Genomic DNA, 25,174 nt, shown 5'->3' on the forward strand with positions numbered 1-25,174 from the left:
GAGTTGCCATTCGAACTTACTACGCGGCCTCGATGCCATTGGTTGGTTCGCGGACAGCGGCTCGACGCGATTGGCCAGTTCCCCTCAAGGCCCGTGCCCTGGTTGGCCTAAGACAGCGCGGAAGCGGGGAGTTAAAGAGTCTATGCCTGTCGTGGGACCTGGACTGGCCCCTCGGGAGCGCCCAGGAGTCGCCTGTTTGGGGGGGCTTCCTTTTTATACACAACACTAGGTACGTTCTTTGTCGTCCCTGGCCTTTCCTCCTGTTTTGAACCGGAGAGCTCACTTTTCCTTTCTCCCGACCCACCTGCCCGCTGTCCCCGGGGTGAATGGGAGCAGCGAGGGAATAGGTGCGGAAGGGGATTGGGGTGGGGGGCGCCAAGCAGTGATCGTGTGGGCTTGGGAGTGACACTGGCGTGAGTGTCCACCTCTTCTCTTCTCCCAAGGAAGCCAGCTGCTTCAGCCTTCCAAGAAGTAGATTCTTTCTCCCTAGTCTTGTCCCCCTTTGACTGAAAGTAAGTGCAGTCTCGCATGCTTCCCTGGGTTTTTAGCGGAAAAGAGGATGTTTGAGGAGAGGCAACCAAGGGAGGCGGTTAATTTCCCTGCTCTAATCAGTCACACTTCTTGAAGCGGGGCTGAAGTGGAAGTGGAGGACACACACGCGTGCACAAGCTTCCTCGTCACGTATTTGCTTGCTACCAGTCATTGTTGTTTAGCAACTGTAGTTTAATAGGTAATTGTTGGGATATCCGAAGGATGTTCAGAGTCTTTAGAGACTTGCAGTAATGAATAAAGAAACTATAGGTAGAAGTCTTTTCTTGAAGAGTTTTGTGTCTGCTCCTTGAGTTGCCTCGAAAGCAGACCTGAGCTTATTCATATGTGGTTGACTGTGTGCCACTTAACTTTCTGAGCCTAAGTCTTCTGCAAAATGCTATCACAAATAGCGTACGTCTCTAGCTTTTAAGATTATTTCAAGGGTCACTTTAGAAAATGTATGTGAGGCCTCTTTGTGAACTGTAAAAATAATAATAATAACAATAAGACCCCCAAAGCGTTAGATTTTGAGGATTTTTTTTTTTTTGCGAAGTATGTTTTTTGAATACATTTTAGTTGTCAAAAATCAATGTGGAACTTTGTGGTTTTATTGTTCATAATTATTTCTTTTTAGTTTTCTCTCTCTGCTATGGGAGATGTCAAAGAATCAAGGATGCAGATAACACCAGAAACTCCAGGAAGGATCCCAGTTTTGAATCCTTTTGAAAGCCCTGGTGATTATTCTAATCTCCATGAACAAACTCTCTCCAGCCCTTCTGTTTTTAAATCAAGGAAATTACCAGTAAGTTATTCTTGACTAGTGTATACGAATTATTTTAAATGTAAACATCTTTCTTCAGGGAGAAACTTCCCCTGGAGCACATATGTTTGAAATGTGCTCTTTTAGCTGTAATGTTCACTATAGTGTGTGATTGGGCTAAATATAAGTTAGGTAGTTTTTTTTTTTTTTTTTTTTTGAGTTAGAATTTTTCTTTTTTTTTCTTTCAGTGGATAACGTGTTGACTTCCTGAAACTGGGTGTAGCTAGATACTATGATTGGTGATATGTTTATTAATACTATATTTGAGAAGAAGCTGTGTCATCTAATTATCTATTCTCATTTATTCAGCAAATCTATTTGAATGCTGTTGTGTTAGATAAAGTACTAGGCATAGAGAAGTAGTGAGGGTCATTAGACACAAACTCTCAAGGAGCTTGTATTCTAATGCAGGAATCAGCAAGCTTCTTCTGTTAAGCGCCACAAAGTAAATATTTCAGGCTTCGCAGGTCATCTTGTTGCTGTTACAGCTAGTCACCTCTGCCTTGTATCACAAAAGCAGCCATAGGCAATAGGAAAAGCATGAAACATGGCTGTGTTTCAATAAAGCTTTCTTTATGGACATTTGAATTTCATGTAATTTTCACATGTCATAAAATAATTTTTTAATTTTTCTTTTTTTAAACTTTATTTTATTTTTTTTCAGTGTTCCAAAATTCATTGTTTATGCACCACACCCAGTGCTCCATGCAATATGTACCCTCCGTTATACCCACTACCAGGCTCACCCAACCCCCCACCCCCCTCTCCTCCAAAACCCTCAGTCCGTTTCTTAGAGTCCACAGTCTGTCATGGTTTGTCTCCCCCTCTGATTTCCCCCAACTCTAGCTTGCAGTTGTATAAAAAGAAGCCAATATATACTCTAAAGGAAAAGACATAACTAATCTAGCAACTTCAAAACAATGTATGTGGTATTAGTGGTTAGGGCGATCAAGGGTGATATGGAAAGGAAAGTGCTCTTTTGGAGATTAGGGAAGACTTTGTAGCTTTAGCTTATTTTTATTGTTATTTGCTACACTGGAGTTCTTTTGAAGTATGATCTTTTAACCTAGTAAATTACCTGGAAAAACTGCCAAGTGCATTGCTGTTTATGCTATGCTTTCATATCTGTTAAACTAAGAGCAAGTAAAGTTTTACAGTTACGGACTTTATATTGTCATAAATCTGACCTCATGATTTTTGATTGAACTGTATTAAATTTTAATTATCTGGTAATCTAGAATAAATAGATTAGCTGCAACATAATCCTCAAAGCCAGAATGTGTGGAATTTTGGATTTTTAAGCCTGATTTTATTAAAAATGCATTAGGAATTACAGATTAGGATTTGGGTAAATTTTTGGTACAGTTGGATAGTTGAATGCAGAAAAGCAGCTGTGATTACCATTTTCATAATTATTTTAAGTATCAACTGTTTTATGAGCTTTTGCAGGCACTTCTGTACTTAGGACTTCATTCAGTTCATTCTTAGTGAGAGTAAAGAACTTTGATAACTCTATAAGAGATTTTTACTTTTACTTTGGTATGTTGCGTCACTGATGAGCAATTTCTCATTAACTGATGAGGAATTTCTATACCTTTATACTCTCCTGTGATTTTTTTTTTCCCCATTATTACATGATTTTAAAAATCACCCAGTTGGGGGGCGCCTGGGTGGCTCAGTGGGTTAAGCCGCTGCCTTCGGCTCAGTTCATGATCCCAGGGTCCTGGGATGGAGCCCCGCATAGGGCTCTCTGCTCAGCAGGGAGCCGGCTTCCTCCTCTCTCTCTGCCTGCCTCTCTGCCTGCTTGTCATCTCTCTCCGTCAAAAAAAAAAAAAAAAAAAAATCACCCAGTTGGGACACCTGGGTGGCTCAGTTGGTTAAACATCTGCCTTTGGCTCAGATCAAGTCCCACACTGGGCTCCTTGCTCAGCAGGGAGCCTCCTTCTCCCTTTGCCTGCCACTCCCTGCTTGTGCACATGCGCTTGTGTGCGCACGCTCTCTGTCTCTCTGACAAATAAATCTTAAAAAAAAATAGTTTAAAAAAAAACAAAAATCACCCAGATGGAAGATTTGGATATTTTAAAATACAGTCCTGTAAGTTGATTTAGTGTGATTTGATTACCATTTACCATTTAATTTAGTGGTAAAGACAAATTTTAAAATACAAGGTTTGAAATACTTTTGCATTATAACCAGTCATGTTATTTCCAAAGCTGACATCTGTTAGCATTTTGATGAACTATTTTAGTTTGCTTTTACTCATAAGTTCACTTTCTTTTGTTAAGACTCCAGGGAAATTTAGATGGTCTATTGATCAACTAGCTGTAATAAATCCTGTAGAAATAGACCCAGAAGACATTCATCGTCAAGCTTTATACTTAAGTCATTCTCGGTAAGTTTTCCTTTTTTGTATCTAAGTATAATAAGATATTCTTAAGTGAAGAGAGATGGGAAATTCCAAAGGTTGGATATATTTATATGTAAAGATATCAGGGAGGAAAAATTCTGAGACAAGATTTATTGTATCTAAATGAAGAGTGAGTTCAAAGAGCTCTATCCAGAAAGAGATTTCCTTGCAAACCTTAGTAGGAATTTTTTTTTTTTTAAGAGATAACTTTCCTCTGCTACTTATGGGATTATGGGATAGCTGTGCTTTCCAGTACTTGGTAGAGGGAAGAATATTTTGAAATTTGTACCTTTCTACATGATTGTGGCTTCTCCCACTGAATTTTTTTATTTTTTTTTATGGTGGTATGGGGTAAAGCAAAATGCTCTTTCATTGCCATCTATGTTTGGGGAAGCCTAAAATCTCAAAAGCACATTGAATGAAAGGGTATTCATTAGCAACAGAGAGAGCTTTTCTAGATATCACCCAACTTTGATATAACACCCTTAGGAAATCTAAACTACATTGTATTGAAGTCAATCTATTAATCAGAGCAGCCTTAACTTTTTGATGTGTTACGTAGATTTCCAAGCACTGGTGTGCCTCAGACTGGTGGCAGTCTGCTTGATGATGTCCAGTGTAGGGAGAACTTGCACTTCTTCAGTGGAACAGACCTAGCTTTTGATTACATATTACTGTAATTTATAATTATAAGTAACAGTGTTTGTTAATAGTTTGGGGAATTCTTGTTGATGTCATTTGTATAGTCTGATGTTTTAAATATTGAACACTGGTGTGACCAGCTTTTAATTTTTATCCCAAGGTACATGTTGTCAGTCCAAAATAATGGGTGATTGGTGTATTTCAGTAGGTAGATTTGTAATACAAAAGAGGAGAAAAGAGTGAGAAAGATCCTAATTTTAATTAACTAATGTAATTCAGTAAATGATTACGGCTTCCCCAGTGGATAGTGAGTACATTCTCAACAAAACATTCCGATTCATTCTTAGAAACAAGCAGTGACTTCTAGTGTCTCTTCCTATCTAATCCGAGTTTCCAATTTCAGTGCTTCCCACTCTTTATTACTGCTCCACATAAAAAAATGATAACTGTAAGGCAGATGGGTGTAAACAAATGAGTCCATCCATACGGAAGGTGAGCGATCCTGAAAAGGCCCTCCCCTACTCAGGATCCATTCAGGGTATTCCTGTAATGGGTGTGCGTCATGCTGGTGTTCTTTGATGTAATGGTCGGGGTACTCTGTCCTCCTTGACTTCTGAGAACCCTCCATGATCAGGTTCTATAATATTTGTCTAAACTAATTTTCAGTGCTGCTAGCAATTGCCTGAATATTTCAGGTTCTTAAAGTCCCTCTGATGAAGCAGAAAATGTTTCTGAAAGAGGTGATACTAAATCAGAGCTTAGTAAATATTATAGGCTATTATTATTATGCACTGTTATTTTGACCTGGCTTATGTACATGAGATACAACTGAGTTATTTGTCCCCAAAATGGCTGTTGTTCAAGCTGAGATATATGGATTATCATTGTAACGTATTTTCTCATCATTCCTTTACTTGAAAAATTCATTTGATTTTAATTTGTGAAACATACATTCTTAGATAAGGTTTGTTAAAGCCACAAATACATATGTGAAACATTTTGAGTGACAATCATTTGAATTGTGAGAAGAAGTATTTTACCAATTTATTAACAGAAAGCATATAATCTTCCTTGGGATAGATTGAAGTGGTCCTCCAAGGCTAGCTGCTTAGTCCTTGTGCTCGAGACCCAACATTTTATGTTAAATCTTGTAGCTAATAAGTTTGTGTTGTTATAATTGCAAATTGTATCAAAGTGGGAAAAAAATCATTTGGACAGAATTCTATATTGTCATTATTTCATAATTAATATTTTTTCATCTTTATTCAGAACTGTAAGGGTGATAGTTTCTTTTCTTCTATTTCAGAGTAAGAGTTGATTCTAAAATTATAGCTATGATAAGCTTGCTATAACTGAAGAAAGAGAATCCGGACAATTTTTAGATTTCTGTGGAATGAAATACTTCTTAATTTACGATGGTTAAAGGACAAAGTTCATTCAAATTACTTTATGTTGTTAATAGTAATTTAAAAATTTTATCAATGTAAGCCCTTTAACAGAAAATACTATTCCATTCAAACTGAATGGGAAAGAGGGAGGTAAGCCTAACAGCACAATGTCAAATACCTAAATACTGTCATTTACTGAATGTGATAAGATACCAATTTTGCTCTTAAAATAATACTAACATTTGCCAGTTTTCAACAGAATGAAATTATTTCTTTGAAAGCTTATTATTTTAAATGTTCAATCAGCTGAAGTAATGGCATGGTTATGTTTCTTCTTTATCTCTGTATAGAATAGATAAAGATGTGGAAGACAAAAGACAAAAAGCCATTGAAGAGGTAACTTAAAACTGTTACTGATCATAAAGCCAGTTAAGCATCAATTCTGCGTGCACATCACCTTTTAGGAAGACTTTCTTCAAATCCTTTACTCTTCCGGATCGCCACCAGCCTGGCCTGTCCCCAGCTGTGTCTGGTGCCCTTCTGTGCTCCCATAAAACCGATGTTCAGCTATGCCAGCGCCTGTCATAGTGCTCTTGTGATACTGTAATGATTTGGTTTAGTGCTTCTTTCCCCTAGGCTACATTCTTTTTTTTGGCCAGTGTTACGCTTTATTTATCTTTTCATTTTCAGGGTTTAGCCAGTTTGTCTCTTCCTTGTGCCTTCAGCATACAGATGAGCACAAACTTCTGTTTCATCTTGGAGTTTATATGTAGAGAAAGTTGAATCTTTTCAGACCTTGAAAATCGAGATTGGCTTTGGCAGCAATGTTGTTGTTAATGCTTTGAATTTTTTTTTTTTTTTTTTTTTTTCAAAACGAGAACACACCCACCTCGGAGGACTCTGAATGCTTTGAATTTTTAAGGCATAGAATATATTTCATGAAATAAAAGACCTTACTAAAACATAGTAAAAAGTTTATTTCAAATGTAGGTTTTTTTTTTAATAAAAATAATAAATTAAGTTTTTCACTTTTTGCTCCTTTGATAATCTCTACTATGTAGAGATTAAATGATGCTCTGGCCCCTCCTGCACTTATTTTTCTAGTGTTGGCTTGGGTTGCAAATACAGCATATTTCTTCAAAAACCACTGCATGTGCTTTACTCCTCTCAAACATTGTACTTCTTTATATAGTAACTTCAGAATTTTCATTCTGATCTAATCACTTGTTTCCACCACAGTTAAATATTCTCAGACTGGATCGCATTTCCCAACATTTTAGAAAATATGCTTTCCCTTTAGAATCCTCAACTTTAAAGGGAAATTCAGCAGAAAATTTAAGAAAATGAAGTCAGAGGGAAAATTAGGGTCAGTCTCAGTGTATCAGAAACAAGTTAATGATCAGAAACAAATATTTTCAAATATATAAATTTTTGAAAGAATAATTATGTGCATAGTCAAAAGAAAACAAAATTTAGACTTCAAAGAAAAATTACAAAATGAAAATGAAGAACTTCTTATTTCCCCTTACTTCCTAAAAGTAACTATGTGACTTTTATACTTTCAGGTTAATTTTATGTATATAACAATAAATGATCTTTAACAAATGGGATTATCATTCTCATATTGTTTTGCATCTCGCTTTTTTGCTTAATAACGTTTCATAGGGTTTTTTTTATTATTATTAACACATACTGATTTTTAGTAACAGCATAGTATTCCTTTGAATGACTGTGTTATAACCTAACTCAGCCCCTACTGATAGATACATAGGTTGTGTTTGGTGTTTTGCTATCACAAATAATGCTTCAGTGAACACACTTGTGCTTATATCTTTGTGTAATGGCAACATACTTGCTAAGTCAGGAGGTTTGTGTTCTCAGTTTTGTGTTCTCAGTTTTGGTAAATTTTGCCATACCGCCCTCCCAAAAGGTTATAGCAGTTTTTACTCCTGGCTGTGTTCTGATACATGCTGTTTTTTCATGCCTGCAATAATGGTTATTATTCAGCTTCTTAATTTATATTCTTATCACTTTAAAAATTTCATCTTGTTAATTTGGATTTATATGTTTTTCATTTTGAATGAACTAAACATATTGCTTTGTTAGTTGGTGGGTCCTTTATATTTTTTTCTGGAAATTGTACTTATCGTAATCTCTGCCGCTCCCCCCTTTTTCTTTTACATCTTTCCTTGTGTCAAGGAAATTGTTCTTTGGAGATGCCTGGCTGGTTCAGTCCTTAGAACAGATGACTCTTGATCTTGGAATTGTGTGTTCAAGCCCCACATTTCCAAAAAAAGGAAGGAAAGGGAAGAAAAGAAATTGTTTTGAGTTCCTTCCAAAACAGAGAGAGGAAAGGGAAAAATACTGTGTTAGACTTTATTTATACTGGAATGCAAAAAGGAAAGACCTGTATCCAAATGCTCTTATCTCCATTTGAGTATACTGGTGTACTGGTTTAACAGCTAGCCCTCTGCAGGAGGAGTATGATTTCTAGCAATTGCTGTTATCTCTAATGTAAATACCCAGCCATGGCCAGTTTCAAATGAGTGCTGGGACGTTACCCAATGGTAAAGGAAGTGCCACAGCCCACAGTATATGTGGGAGTCCCACCATGCTGTTGCAAAAGCCACTATGAATCTCAAGAGCATGGATACTGGGAAGTGTTCAGTAATTAGTGAATAATGAGTTAGGGCGTTTGTTACCTTTTTGTTTTATATATTGTAAGTTTACAAGTTTTTAGCATTGACTGTAACAAGTGATGCACAGAATTCCTGAAAATTTAATAATTAGATCTTGAGAGCCAGGATAAGCCTTTTCCAGCACACCATTCATACCTGCTTGTATACATCTATTTCCATTTATTGCTGCTTTCTTCATCCTCTCTTTTGTTATCTTCACCACCCTCCCCAAATTGGGAGGGATTAAAAATATTTCTCTATGATCAATGCCCTTAGATTAATTTGCAAGTTTTAAGTTCCAGTGGTTGAAGTATTAACAATTCTCTTTATCTATACTTTACATTTCTTCTATTTTACTTTTGGTCATTTGTGCTTTTAAGTATTAAAATTTTTAAATGTTACTATAAAGTCTATATAACATGTTTAATGATTTTTTTGAAAATAACATGGGTACTTGTTTGTATTTGGGGGGAAATTATGCCTAATTGTATGACTTTAATTTTTCTAGTTTTTCACAAAAGATGTCATTGTACCCTCTCCTTGGACTGATCATGAAGGGAAACAGCTTTCAGAGTATCATTCCAGTAAATGTGAGTGTACTAAAAACCATATGAATAAAAATCGTAAAAATCACATAGTCGTAAAACTTAGTGAATGTAAAGCAATATATAGTGAAGTGTCAGATTCTCTGCTTTGATAAGGATACATGCTAGATTTCTGGATACCAGAAGATTTAACCTTTTAAGGGTCTGGTTTTCAAGCATGAACAAGTCATGAGTATAAAAGGCACAGCATAGAGAATATAGTCAGTGATATTGTAATAGTGCTGTATGGTGACAGAGGGTAGCTACACTTGTAAGCAGAGCATAACATACAGAGTGGTATAGAGTCGTCAAATTACTATTTTGTACACATAAAATTAATATAACATTGTGCATCAACAACAAAAAACTGCTTAGAGGTTACAACTGAAAATGTGAATAAAATGTACAGAATTCTTACTTTTGGCTGTTTTATTCTGAATTTAATTTTTTCTTCATGACATTTGTGAATATCAGTTATGATGGTGATAGAGGATCCACTGATGCAGAAATAGTTGGTACTGAATCAAGAACTGGGTTGTTGGTGATTTCTGCCTAATTTTCAAGGTTAATATTTAAAATGAAGTTCTTAAATTGCTTTTTGCTAATTTGCTGATTTCTTATAAAGGCAGAGGAAATGTGGACACTTGACCTCTAGGGCAGTATAATATAGCTGATTATATACAAAATTAATAAGGAAATTGAAGGACAAACCAGTAATCTTGTATATTTTTGACTTCAGGAAATAGTTATCTTTTATTTGCTCTCATTGTCCCTTGAGTTGTGAGCAGTGTTCAAGTATCACTTGTGTATTTCACTTGTACATTTCAGTGAAATTGCCCACTTTCCTATATAGTATACATTAATTATGCTCTCAGCATAAGAAGGACTTTCCATTCTTTATCAAAAATACAATTAATTGGTAAAATGGATTGAGCCCTTGCCATATGCCAGACAGTGCTAAGTGCTTTCAGTAATTCCTTATAATAGCTCACCTGAGGGAGGTACTCTTATGGGCCTCACTTGATGAGAAAATCTAGTTTTAGAAAGGTTGAAGCACTTGTTCAGGATGACGAAGAATAAAAGTGGTAGAACCTGGATTCACAGCTAGACGTTCTCAGCTGGAGTCTGTTCTCAGCCACAACAAACTGAAGGTAGCATGCAGTAGTGGATGGAGACCAGAACTGGAGACCTCCTGCTCCTCCCAATCTATCTCTCCCTCTCTCTCTCTATCTCTCTCTCTATATATATATGCTTTATATGTATACTTTATATATATCACCTATAGGGGTTATCTTGATCAAATTATTCAGTCTCTTTAGACCTCAGCTTGTAAAATAAAGGAGGTGAACTATGTAGTTGTCTCTCCTAGATCTAAAATTTCTATCCAGGGTGACATTTTCATTGACACTGGTTTTTTTTCCCCCAACTCCTTTCACGTTGATTTTTGAACAGGTGAATCTACCTTCTTATGTGGTCTTTTTACTGGTAGGCAAAGGCAGAAATGCTTTGGTTTATTCACAGTGGCTTATGCTGTTAACTTTTACTATTATTAATACTTGTGCAGCAAGGTGCTTCAGTGAATATCCTCACGTGTTTCTATTTATGGACATGAATGAGAATTGCTTTGGCATATACACATAGACTGAGAATTCCTAGCACATAGACTGTGTGTTTACCTGTTTTGACTATGCAGTGGCCCCCTTCTCCAGAATGACTGCACAGTCTACGTGACCACCAGCAGTGCCTAGGATTCCTACATCCCCACATCCCTGCCAGCACTTGGCATTATCCAGCTTTCAAATGCTTGCCTTTCCTTTTTTAAAATTAATTTTACTTACATTCAATTAATTAACATACAGTGTATTATTTAGTATCAGGAGTAGAGTTCAGTGATTCACCTGTTGTATATAACACCCAGTGCTCATTACGTCATGTGCCCTCTTTAATGCCCAGCATCCAGTTACCTCATCCCCCTACCTACCTCTCCTCCAGTGACCCTCAATTTGTTTCTCAAGATTAAGAGTCTTTTTTAGTTTGTCTCCGCTGATATTGTCTTGTTTTATTTTTCTCTCCCTTCCTCTATGCTTCTGTGTTTTGTTTCTTCAATTCCAAATATGAGTGATATCATATGATAATTGTCTTTCTCTGATTGACTTATTTCACTTAGCATAATACCCTCTAGTTCTATCCACATCGTTGCAAATGGCAAGATTTCATTTTGTGGTGACTGAGTAATATTCCATTGTGCATATATACCACATCTTCCTTATCCATTCATCTGTCATTGAACATTGGACCCTTTGCATAGTTTGGCTATTGTGGACGTTACTGCTATGAACATTGTATGCTTGAATCACTGCATTTGTATCTTCAGGGTCAATACCTAGTAGGGCAATTGCTGGTCATAGGGTAGCTCTGTTTTTAACTTTTTGAGGAATCCCCATGCTGTTTTCCAGAGTGGCTGCACCAGCTTGCATTCCCACCCGCAATGTAAGAGGGTTCCCCTTTCTCCACATCCTTACCAGCATCTGTTGTTTCCTGACTTGTTAATTTTAGCCATTCTGACTGGTGTGAGGTGGTATCTCATTGTGGTTTTGATGTTGAGCATTTTTGCATGTGTCTGTTGTACATTTGTATATCTTCTTTGGAGAAATGTCTGTTCATGTCTTCTGCCCATTTCTTGACTGGATTTACTGCTTTTTTAAGATCTTTAAGATTTTGGATACTAGCCCTTTATCTGATAAATTCCTGATGGGTTGTTTAACAGTCTAAATGATTGTTGAAGTTTTCATTTCTTTATATACTAATGGTCTTTGAAATTTCCTTTCTTGTAAAATAGCTATTTATAATTTATCGGTTATATTTTTATTGGAGTTGCTGTCTTTTTTTTTTCTTGGTAATTTCTAAGATACCTTGTTTAACAAAGTTATATTGGTTCTAAACATTTCATATACCATCTCCCATTCTGTCATAGGTATGCCATTTTTGTTCTTGATGCTGTTGATTGCAAAGAAATTTTTATTTTAATGTAGTCAAGTGCATAAATTTTTTTTTTTATTGTGTTTTAAGCTTATTTAAGTCCTTCCAGGAGGAAACAACCAAGGAAACACTTGCAATAGAGTTAAAAAGCATAGTAATGTTGCAGTTGGTGTCTTTCTGATCTAAGGAGGTGAGGGAAGGCATGCTGGTAGAAGATAATTTCAGCTGAAACCTAATTAACCAGACTAAGCAAATAAGGGAGAAAAGTCAAAATAGTATGATAAATAGCTAAATGTGAGAGAGAACCTGGTTTCTTTATGGTGCTCAAATAAATAGTGTTTAGTTGGAGAACAACTGTACTAGAGACAGACAAGGTTTTGAAGGGCTTTCTGCGATGCTGAGGTGTTTGGACTCTAGCCTGAAGATCAAGGACATTGTAGGGTTTTCTGCAGCAGAGTGCCTTGGTTACATTTGCTTTATAGGTCACACTGCTTACAGCAAAGAAAGCATTCAAATGTAGGATTTTTATTTATTTATTTTTTTATTCATTCTGACATTATTTACTAGGATACTCTAATTTATTTACCCACCACCCACTTACTCATTCACCCATTTACTTATTTAAGTTTATTAGGTTACTAGACTTTATTCTATAATGTTCTTTAAGCCTTCTGGCATTTTTTTTGTTTTTTGTCTCCTTGCCTTTTTCTTCCTTTAATTTTGTTTATATTAGTCATTTTAGTCATTGTGGTTTTTTTTAATCTCATGATTTTCAAGTTATAAAACTTAGTAGTCATTAATTTTCAATTAAAAAAAATATTTGCAGGGGCGCCTGGGTGGCTCAGTCATTAAGCTTCTGCCTTCAGCTCAGGTCATGATCCTAGGGTCCTGGGATCGAGCCCCGCATCAGCCCTCCCTGCTCTGTGGGAAGCCTCTCCCACTCCCCCTGCTTGTGTTCCCTCTCTCACTGTCTCTCTCTGTCAAATAAATAAAATCTTCAAAAAAATTATTTAAAAAAAATTTGCAGCCCTACCTTTGATTCCTGCTATGAAAATAAACTGAACATAGTTTTATCAAACTTTAGGTTTTGTTGAAATGATCTGGCATTTTAATTCAGACAATTTATATAACCCATTTTGCAAAAGCATTAAGCAACAGAGATCTGTCTGAGGACTTTGAGGTTTGACTAACGTGCATCCTCAGTCTTTTAAGATTGACATAAATACAGAGTAACCATACTTTCCTTAAAAAGAGTTATTTGTTTCTCTTTATTTGCTGTGGTAGTTCTTCAAGTTTTATCTTTGTGCTTCTTCAAAATTTAAAAAACTAATAGAAGCATGCCAAATTATTATATGTTCAGATACTTATTTTAAAACTGTTATAAAATGAAAGTTTTCACCTTTTTTTTTGTTTTTTTACTCTGGAAAAGGTCACCCTTAAAGTATATGGAGAATATGAAATGTAAGATTTGACACTTAAAATGTTTTATAGGTATTAATATAACTAGTGAATCTCCAGTTGGACGAAAACTGACCATCCATTCTGAGAAAAACAATGGTGAGTGTGAATATAATCTGAAATGAAGAATGTTCCACATTAAGCTGCATTTGATTTTAAATTCAGTTTTTGTGATAACACTTTACTCTGAAATCAAAATTATTTAATTATGAATGAGCCATAGGAGAGCTAATTTTTTTTTTTTAAATTAGAATACATATGTTCCTCCATGTTTTAGAAATAGCAGTAGTGTGTGTGTGTGTTGTTACTGTTATTTGAAGCATGTGAGTCGATTTCTGGTGTTGGAAAGCATTTTTCTGAATATTTGTGAATAATTAGGATATCTGTACCCAATACACTTGATCCTTGAACAACATGGGGGGCAAGAGTACCAGCCCCTATGCACTCAAAAATCCATATATAACTTTTTTACTCCCACAGAATTTAACTGCTAGTAGTCTACTGTTGACTGAAAGCCTTACTAATAACATAGTCAATTAACAGGTATTTTGTATGTCATGTATTATGTAGTGTATTCTTACAATAAAGTAAGTTAGAAGAAACCGTTAAGAAAATCGTCAGGAAGAGAAACTACATTTATATAGTACTGTAGTGTATTTATTGAAAAACATGGACATTTCAGTAAACCCATGCAGTTTAAATCCATGTTCTTCGGGGGTCAGCTATGGAGATGGGCTTCTTTTCAGAGCCAGCAGTACAACCAGAAATTAACTCTTACCACTAACACGTTTATGTCAGAGCTTGAAGGGGTGGCAAACTGCTTATAGAAGGGTGGCATGTTTTTAATAGAATGCATAAATGAAATAATTCAATTTGGCTGGAACATCATGGGGAGATGGTTGATTGGGAAGCACATGGTAAATTGCATGTAATATGCTTGCATTGATTTATCCATGTTTGTATTTATTTATCTGCTTACTTCCAGCTGCTTGTCAGACATTGCTGTCTCTTCCTGTGGATTTTAATTTAGAAAATGTATTAGGTAAGTATTGTATTTGTTTGAACCTTTAATAACTTAGACAGAAGGTTTTGTTTTGATGGCTTTTTGTAAATGGAAGTAGGTGGCAGTGTCTCTTTCTAAAGAAGTGGGGATATAGTCCTAAACTTTCTTTTTCTTTAACTTGGCCTGATTAGCCTTTTTGTCATAATGAAGTTTGCTGTAGACATAAACTATTCATCAGCATATCTTATTGGTTTACTTACACTAATAATGAAGTATTCAAAAAAGAAGGAGTAATTTCATATTTCAAATGTCACATATGCAATTAAACTTTGCCCTCTTTTTTGAACAAAATTCAAATAAATAGTACATGCTGGGTTTTTTGTTTTGTTTTCAAAGATTTTATTTATTTATTTGACAGAGATCCTAAGTAGGCAGAGAGGCAGGCAGAGACAGAGAGAGGGGAAGCAGGCCCCCCACCAAGCAGAGAACCCGATGTGGGGCTCAATCCCAGGACCCGGGGACCACGCCTGAGCCAAAGACAGAGACCCCAACCCACTGAACCACCCAGGCACCCCTACATGCTGTTTTTTTTTAAAAATCACGTAACTGAAGAATAATTGCTCTTTAAAATGACTACTTTTGTCTTTACTTCTGCTATTATTAAATATAGGTGACTATTTTAGAGCTGATGAATTTTCAGATCAGTCTCCTGGAAACCTCAGTTCTTCATCCCTCAGAAGAAAGCTGTTTTTAGATGGCAACGGAAGTATTTCTGACTCCTTAACTCCAGCTTCTCCCAGAAGTCCTTGTGGTGCTCAAGCCTCACTGGAGGTTTTTTATTCGATAGATTTATCTCCTGTACGGTGTAGGAGCCCTGTGCAGACACCAAGTTCGGTAAGACGTTGTGCTTGAAGTGTGCTGTGTAGTTGGCTATAGATGGACCTGGACACTCATTTTGTGCTCAGGGACCGAATGGTTGCCTTTGGACTTTATATCTCATGAGGGTTAGCCTAGTTCACATTTTGTCATTAGTCAGGAATGTTTTGGTGAGACTCCATTTTTATATTTAGGTGTATACAGGATCAGATTAGTCATGAGTCTCAAGGAATTTCAGTGTAAGTTGTTTTCAGTACAGGTAAGGTTTTCAGTACACCACAACTGGATTGACATTAATTGAGTAATCTAATTTAAAGGTGCTCATAAATGGCTGCTCCTATGAAATAGAATGGTTTGTTTAAAACATGGCATTTATATTTTATTTTAACCAACATACTCTATTTCAAAATGTTTCTAACAGTCTTCTTAATTGTTCTCATTATAAGATGCTTTGCCTTTTGGTGAATGACCAAAGTTTTTAATGACCTACTTTGTAAACGTGTTTTGAAGATGAAAGTAAATAGCATATGGTATAACAAATTGAGAAAGAGAATAGTATAATTTTATTTTTATCACAGGGGCAGTTTTCTTCCAGCCCTATTCAGGACAGTGCAAAAAAATACAGCTTGGGAAGTATAACCAGCCCTTCACCTCTTACTTCACCCACTTTCTCACCAATTGCATTTCAAATAGGAAAGACTCCACTCTCAGGTATGTCTCATAAGAAAATCCCTAATTTCAATTTTTATGTTTACCAACATTTGTTATTAAAGACACTCTTCTTTAACTTGTTCTAACTGTAGAGCTTCTAAATGATTACTAATCTTCAAAAATTTAAAAACTGGTGTTTTTTTGTTTGTTTGTTTGTTTTTTACAAAAGGAACAGTTTACCTTCAAAACCTGGATTCTCAACAAAGTTCTACTCTAGTATTAAACTAGAGTAGTTTAATACGGCCATCTGATTAGCAGTATTTATTATCAAGTGTTCTTGTAAAGGGAATCAAAGAAAGATGGCAAATTTAGAGTTAAGTTGATTTCTGTGTGCCTTCTGACCTGTACTTTCAGAATTTGGTAATCAGGTATTCATATTTTGTAAAGATATATTTGTTTGAGTCAGACTTTTAAGGTAAATATAGTGTGTGGAAATTTACGTGTTTCTCTTTGCAATGTGTTAGTTTCTCAGAAAAAAAAAAATTGTAACTCCTTTTGAAAAAGTTAAAAGAGTTATTCATAATAAAATTGGAAACCTGAAAACTACTTTTGTTAGTGTATGTATATATATATATTTTTTGCATAAATACATGTGTACTTTTATGAGGAGATAGACACACACCCCATAGTTCTATGGTTTGTTTTTTATTTTGTTTTGTTTTTAATTTATTTATTTGACAGAGATCACAAGTAGGCAGAGAGGCAGGCAGAGAGAGAGATGGGGGAAGCAGGCTTCCCGTCAAGCATAGAGCCCGATGCGGGGCCCGATCCCAGAACCCCAGGATCATGACCCGAGCAGAAGGCAGAGTCTTTAACCCCGTGAACCACCCAGGTGCCCCAAGTGGTCTGTTTTTTTCACAAAGAATTGTACTGTGAACATTTTCATAGGTCTTTCAAATCATTTATTATTGTATGAAACAGTGATTTTTAATCATTGATCATGGATATATCATTTGTTTTCAACCACTGATGAACCTTACTTCTAATTTTTTATTAAAATAATTATTTTTGTTTATACACTGTATTTAAATTCTCAGTAGATTTGGTCAAAGGAGGTGAACGTTTTTAAGGATCTTGATGAATTTTGTCAAATTTTCTTCATATAAGGTTGCATCAATTGAAATTTTTATCAATAGTATGTAGGAAAGCCAGTTTCTCCCATTTAGAAGTACTGGTATTACCATTCTTTGTGATGTTTCTTAATTTGTTGTATTACAAAAGAGTTTCTTACTGCTTTAATTTTTGTGTCTTTGATTATGATGCTTTTGAACTCTTTCCAAATACTTTCCTTTATTTGAGGGGAGGGATTCTTAGTTCATACTTCACAGTTCATTTGTTTTGTTAAACAAATGCTTTCTTATTGCTTTAACTTCTGTATTTTTTTATTGTTTGTGTGGCTGACCATTTCATGTTTATTTGCCATTGGGAGGATTGTTTCTGGGCCCTTGCCCTTTTTTTTAAACTTCTGTTTTTGTTAAGCCAGTGAAGTTATAAGAAGCATTATATTTTAAAGCACCTTTACCATTTTGATTATCATTGTTAAGCTCTTTCTTATTGCAAATATTATTTTACAATTTTTTGCGTGCCTTTTAACATTGCTTATACTGTTTTTGCAAGGTATTTACCTGCTTCATTTACCAGGTATAGCTATTAACTTGTAGCTCTCTGCTGATTTGTCCAGTATCTTCTTTGTATATGAGCACTATTACTATAGGAGCAATGTGTTTATGAGGAAATAATTCTCAGAGAATAAATTATTTTTTTTAATTAAATGGAAGTGCCAGAGGAATTCTTTTTGAAGAGTCTTATCCTACTTATTGAGACACAATCATTTGTGCTGTTCTTTTTTAACCCCAAGACTTCACTTCAGTAAACAGTACACTCTTCTAGAAATCCAGTTTTTCGGGCATTAAAACCTTAGTAATGTCTTTTCCATTTGCATGTTCTTATGATGGAATTTTTCCCTTTCAATCTTTTAGAACAAAGAAAGTTTACTTTTCATTCCCCTGATAATTCGTCTGGAACAACACATTCTAATGGAATTACTAATCCATGCATCAGAAGTCCTTATATAGATGGCTGCTCACCAATTAAGAATTGGTCTCCCATGAGACTCGAGATGTGCACAGGTGGTACACAGTGTCGGACGTCCCTGATTCAGATACCTTTTGCTCTTGAAGCTCACGGGGAAGACGAAGAAGATCAGCTGAATCTTCCTTGCGCAGATGCCTCGTCACCAGTCATGGACATGGGTGGAGTACCCCTGCGGCAGGTGAAGAGTGACACTGCTGCCCATGGCGCACATTTGGTAGTGACCGCCATGTCTATTACACAGAATCAGTCCAGCACTTCTGAGAAAGAATTAGCACTGTTGCAGGATATTGAAAGTGAGAAAGAGAACAACACTGTGGATATGGTTGATCCCATAGAAATAGCAGATGAGAACACTTGGATTAAGGAGCCAGTTGATAATGGGAGTATGCCCATCACTGATTTTGTGAATGGGATTGCCTTCAGTATTGAAAACTCTCATATATGCATGTCACCTCTTGCAGAGAGCAGTGTCATTCCTTGTGAAAACAGTAACATTCAGGTAAGAAATTTTAATACTCTGGAGTCCTTTACTTTCTCCCTTATTCTTTTTCTGAGGTTATACTAAGAAAATGGGTTAAATGTAAGGACTAGAGTATTATACAACTTTTTAGAAGTATCAATACACGATGATACTAAGAGGGTTAGTTTCTTTTAATTGGGACTGATGGTGTATATTTAATAATCACATTCACTGGTATTTTTGTTGTTGTTCTTAAATATTTTATTTATTTGACAGAGAGATCATAAGTGGGCAGAGAGGCAGGCAGGTGGGGGGGAAAGCAGACTCCCTGCTGAGCAGAGTGCACAATGCGGGGCTCAATCCCAGGACCCTGAGATCATGACCTGAACTGAAGGCAGAGGCTTAACCCACTGAGCCACCCAGGCGCCCCACATTCACTGTACTTTACATGTGTTAATTTATTGAATCTTCACAACGCTCTTGTGAAATAGGTGGACAGTTATCCCCATTTTAGAGATGAGGAAACTGAGGGTCAGAGAGGTTAAGTAAATTACCTTCATTGGTAGCAAGTAGTGGTGCCAAGATTTGAATCCTGCAGTATGTATGGCTTTAGAGCTCAAGTTCCTGAATCTGAGTTTGTACTGACTCATGGTGATAGCTGACATGAACATGGTGTTCAGTGTGTCAGGTGCTTTTCCGACCACATTATATGTAGTCAGTCATTTAATTTTCCCATCATAATTCTCCCACCTTTTCAGAATGCTAAAATTTGAAACTCACAGGAGGATTCTAAATGACCCAAAATTAAATATAATCATCTGCTCATGTTTTTATGTCTATATTGTCTCTCCTGACTTCCAAGATCATTGCTCAGAAATATACACTAGAATTGCTTTTATATCTGGTAGCTTCTAAATTTGGTTCCTAAGTGAAAGAGCACTTACATCAAACTTAGCCTTCAAGGTATTAACTTTTCCTCACTACCTTTTTTTTTTTTTTCCAGAACATTTATAAAAGAATCAAAATGCTTTCATTGAAATATACTTTAATCATCTAACTCAACTACCCATCAGAAGCCTATATCACTACTAAATTGTCATCCTCTCTATGCTTGAGTGCCTGCAGGGGAATATAATCCATTTTGGGGCTTCTCTTATCATTACAGGCCTCTGCCTTATATTGAGCTAAAATATGCTGTCTGGGATATCTACCAGTCAGTTTCAGTTTGACGCTTTGGGCCATATCGTAATAATATTTACCATTGGTAGAGCATTTGATAGTTTAGAAACTTCAGACATTCTTATTTTCCTACCACAAAGGCTACTTCTAACCACTAGAAGATAGCCATATTTTCTCAGGGCCTTTTGACTTGCTTTATTGTGGGCTGGTTAGCTTCCAACTGCGGTACAAGCTGTCATCCCAGAATGTCCCTTCACAATGGGAATTCTCTTCACCTTTCCTATGTTCTGTCTTCTGTTTTCTGCATTCCATTCTTCTCTTTCCTGGTTTACCTCTTACTTTACTGGAACACATTTTCTGGAAGCTGTGTGAAAAGGAGTACATATTTTAGATACTGCATGTCTGATCATGTATTCTTCATTCTCTCACATGAGAGTTTGGAAATAATTGTCCTTCAGACTTTGAAGGCATTGTTTCATTGATTCTATTTTATTATTGCTGGTGAGGGATCTAAAACCATTTTAATACTTAATCTTTTGTATCTGGTCTCTTTTTACCCACCCCTGGACATGTATAAAATCTTCTCTTTGTCTACAGTGTTCAGAAATTTCAGCGATTCTTTGGCGTGGGTATCTTTTTGTCCACAGTACTGGGCATTTAGCAGAGCCTAACGATCTGTAAACTCATGCCCTTCACCTCTTCAATCTTTTTTTTTTTTTAATAATATCTTAGATTTCTCCTCTCTCACTTTCACTTTTCTTTCTGGAATTTCCTTGTACTTCTCCAATTTTTAAAAATCCTTCCGCTGTATTTTTTATCTCATTTTTGTTTGTGGCCTTAACTTCTAAGGCCTTTTGTGGGTGGAGGGGGTTGTTTTGTTTTTGCTTTTGGTATTAATTTAAAAATCTGTAGCATGGCTGGCAAAGCATCTAATAGTCTGACCTTTACCTTACTCGTCAGCTTCATTTTGTTTCCTTTTATTCTCTTCGTTCAGTCACATTAGCTTTCCAGAGTTTTAAACAAAGAGCCTTTCCCCTCCACAGCTTAGAATTCCTGTCTCTCCCACTTTACCTAGTTAACTCCTATTAGTTTTTTAGTTCACAACTTAATAATCACTTCCTCAAAGGAGCCCTCCGTGATCACACTAGCCAAGCTAGATCCCATTATATGCTTTCATAATTCCATGTACACTTTGCCTTCTTTCCATTCAGACCATTTATCGAGCAGTCATATATGTTTTTGTTTATCCCAGAACTTATGTGTAATAGCTATTTGTTAAATGTTTGGAATGAAAACAGAATAAATGTATAGGTAAGTTCAACCAGAAGGACTGTATAAAGTGAGAACACAAGCCATTTGATGTTTGGAACCCTGAGGAGACGTCAGGGGTTTGTTAAAGGAAGCAGAGCCCCCAAAGGAAACTGAGAGGGACCAGCCAGAGAGAGGGACATGAGGAAAAGCATAGTGTTAAGATAGCATCTTAACCAAAGAATGGTTATTGCTGTGAAAGTAAGAGCAAGGGATATGGGGCTTAAAAAGTGGCTGTTGAGTTAATAACGGAAGTAATTTGGTGAGTGAACGACGCCAGGGTAGAGTGATGAAAAGTGAGTGGAAGGAGGGTAAAGGAGGTGAAGTAGTGAAGAATTATGTGTAGAAAACTGAAGAAACTGTGTTGTGAGGGGAAGGGGTATCATAGTCAGAAAAGCACGTTCAAGTCCAAGATCTTTTTGTAGTTTTTTAACTTTGTTTTTACTTTAGATGGGAGAAACTAGCATATTTAAGTTGAGAGGGAGAAGAGTAAAAAGAACAAAGAAAACTAGAAATTGGGCAGGATAATTAATAATAATAGGTATCAACGATGTATCCTTTTCATGTACCAGAGATCAGGGCAAGTATTTTAGTTAGAATCTTTTTTTTTTTAATTAACATATAATGTATTATTAGCCTCAGGGGTACAGGTCTGTGAATCGTCAGGCTTACACACTTCACAGCACCCATCATAGCACATAGCCTCCCCAGTGTCCATAACCCCACCACCCTCTCCCTACCCTCCTACCCCCAGCAACCCTCAGGTTTGTTTTGTGAGATTAAGAGTCTTTTATGGTTTTACAGTTAGAATCTAATCCTCATGATGCCTGACAGCAGATGGAATAAATATATAAAATAGTAATGAATTTTATACATAGGGAACTGAGGTCTGTGAGATGGGATAGAATCTAGAGCTCTGGTAAGAGGATTAACACAAGTAACCCTTCCACTTTTATAGGGGACCAAAAGGTGACGGATGGACATGGGTATATATATTCGTAGCTGGGGTCTAGCGTGGTTTAGGGAGCTTGGGCTTGGGAAAGTGAAGTGGCAGATTTCCATTTATTTCCTAGCTCAGTTAGTTTTATCAATTTCGGGAATTGAGAGCTTCTTTGAGTTTTATTGTAATCCTCACTTTTATCTAACGGTTGTGAAAGTAACAGGAAAGCAAGTTCATAGTGGCTCGTTCACAGATTACAAAGGACACTACAAGATGTATTTTATCAAAAGGAATAGTTTAATACAATGACAACCTTGAAGAACAACCAGTTCTGTATAGAATTACCTTTTATAGTTCTATATTTTAAATTTCATTATAATCAATATTAAATAGTATTATTAAATATGACCAATATTAAATAGTACATTGTATTGTTTACTTGCAAATGGTAGTATTCACTTAAATATTTTATATATTTTTACATATATTTTTATATATATAACTCTACTTATTTTATATATATAACTGTTAACTGGTATTTTATGTGAGTATATAATTCAGAAATACATTTTATATAAATATTTTTAATTTTACTTAGACATAAGAGTTCCTCTAATTTTGTGGCTGAGTTAGTTTGCAGTGTTATCCTTAGTGTTTTTTCCTCTTCCCTGGCAGATGGATAGTGGCTATAACACACAGAATTGTGGGAGCAATATTATGGATACGGTTGGAGCAGATAGTGATGCACAAAGCTTGGAAGTTGAGAGTAAATCTCAAGTTTTTAATAAGGTATGGAAAAGACAGAAAGCTTGATATGGTTGTGTAAGTATTTATTATATATTACTTTTTTCAGGGGCACCAGTTGGTGGAGCATGTGACTTGATCTCAGAGTTGTGAGTTAGAGCTCCACCTTGGGTGTAAAGATTACTTAAAAATAAAATCTTTAAAATAAAAAATTTTTTCAGTGTATTTTCCACCCATTTTGCTTAAAACTTTGTTAATCATCATCTGTTTATGCCTCATCCTAGTTTGGTTCATTTAACAGAGTATGGTGGGTGTTTTTTTTTCTTTTTTAAGATTTTATTTATTTATTTGACAGAGATCACAAGTAGGCAGAGAGGCAGGTAGAGGGAGAGAGAGGGAAGCAGGCTCCCCACCGAGCAGAGAGCCCGACACGGGGCCCAATCCCGTGACCCCCAGACCATGACCCGAGCCGAAGGCAGAGGCTTAACCCACTCAGCCACCCAGGTGCCCCAGTATGGTGGTTTTTAAATCAAAACAGTTCATTTTCCAAAATAACTCTTTGGCTATGGGAGAGGTTAAGAGGTTTGGAGAGGGAGAGCTAGTCCTACTTTGGAGCAGGCACCTGAATTCCTTTTCTTAAAACTAAAGAGGAATGGGAATAAGGGGTGCCAAGACAGTTTTTTTGGCCTCTAACATTATTTCAAAGTTAAACATAAAGAATTTCGATCATTAAGAAAATGATACAACTGAGAGACCACACATCAAAATAAAAACTCTCAAAAGTATGGGCTCTTTTCTTTAAAATCCAAAAGCCTTTCAAGACTATAAATAACATACCTTACTTACTAAGTATTTGTACAGAGGTATGCTTTTGATTAGGACATTTACTGTACCTTCTTGATAGGATGGTTATAACTATATTTGCATATTTGAGGAAAAGCCATCGTAATTATAGGCACTGATCAGGAGAATCTTTCATTTTTATGTCAACTTGTTCATAAACACAATAAACAACCAGCAACTGTGCAACTGAACATAATTCTCTCCCAATGAATATTAAGATATAATATGGAGGCTACCTTAATTTTCTTTTCCTCCATTTTCTTGAGGTGTTTGGTTGTTGTTCATTTAGAAGCAAGCAGGTAGGGTACAGGAAAAGGACTTTGATGCAGAACACTGATTTATAGAAATCCCTATCTTCACTGTGCTTTTAGAATTCATAAGGAAATCTGCATTTAGGTTTTAAAACATGGTAGTTGTGCCCTGTACCCTTGAATGGTCCTATTCAAGCAGCAAATAAGGTATTTTCTGCTTTTTCCCCACCCCACAGGAAGACCGTGTAACACAGAGGTGTTGAATGAACACAGAAACTTCTCATCAAGGCAGCAGTCCATAGAATACCTCTCAAAGCCGAGGTCCATCACTCAGTGGCTCCTCACATAATTTTTATGCAGAGGATCAATAATGGGATCGTGACTGGGAAAAAGGTGCTTCAACTAACATGCTTAGCTTTTTTTCTTTCCCCCCTTAATGTGAAAAATCAAGGGCTTAGTGACATGGGAACAGAAAAGCTCCTGGAACTTTCAACTCATCGAAGTACAACTGTATTTTTTTTAATAAATATTTTTGTACTTACCTTGATTGATGTGTTTAACAGTAAAAAAAAAAATTTGAGAACAAGGACTTTGCTCCTATCCCACAGGGTTAGTGAATTGCCTAATAGTAAACTTTACCAACAGGACAGAATTTAGCAGTAGTTTTAAGAACATGTAGAATTGTGAGGGTACGGTTTTATTTTACATAAAAATATGTGACTATACAGATGAATTTACATTTATAATCTTTGTGAAAGAAATAAATCTTAGATATAAAACGAACTTGAAGAGTACGAAGGAGATTAAGCATTTTTCCCAGAATTTTTTAATTCTTGATTCGTTCATTTGTGTACAAATTCTGTTCTAGTTACTACTTCATTTTTTTTTTTTAAGATTTTTATTTATTTATTTGGCAGAGAGAGGGAGAGAGATCACAAGTAGGCAGAACAGCAGGCGGAGAGAGAGAGGGGAAGCAGGCTCCCTGCTGAGCAGAGAGCCTGATGCGGGGACCTCAGGGTTTCAGGACCCTGAGAGCAAGACCCAAGCCAAAGGCAGTGGCTTAACCCACTGAACAACCCAGGCACCCCCCCAACAGGACTTTTTGAATGTAATATTCCATGTGCTGCTTAGCATAAAAACTGGCATTAGAAGCCTTTTAAATTACTGAAGACAAGGCTTTGGATGAAAATAATGATTCTGGTCATCTTGACCTATCCAATAAGAACTAATGCCTGAATTAGGCTTTCCTCCTAAATGAAACCAAGAAAACAAACATGG

At 36.2% G+C, this 25,174-nt stretch overlaps 1 protein-coding gene across 1 annotated transcript; it reads left to right on the plus strand.

Moving 5' to 3' along the window:
• The first annotated feature begins 91 nt into the window (after positions 1–91).
• Positions 92–24,443, plus strand: BORA (BORA aurora kinase A activator). The gene is made up of 12 exons (XM_082701268.1): positions 92–229; positions 1,166–1,333; positions 3,637–3,743; positions 6,139–6,184; positions 8,975–9,056; positions 13,521–13,586; positions 14,473–14,529; positions 15,161–15,384; positions 15,945–16,077; positions 18,057–18,670; positions 22,734–22,847; positions 24,133–24,443. The coding sequence occupies exons 2-12, from the start codon at positions 1,181–1,183 to the stop codon at positions 24,157–24,159; spliced, it is 1,623 nt and encodes a 540-aa protein (XP_082557394.1). The 5' UTR covers positions 92–229; positions 1,166–1,180; the 3' UTR covers positions 24,160–24,443.
• Positions 24,444–25,174: the final 731 nt, after the last annotated feature.

This window comes from Mustela nivalis (genome assembly GCF_964662115.1).
Source record: "Mustela nivalis genome assembly, chromosome: 15".
Taxonomy (NCBI): domain Eukaryota; kingdom Metazoa; phylum Chordata; class Mammalia; order Carnivora; family Mustelidae; genus Mustela; species Mustela nivalis.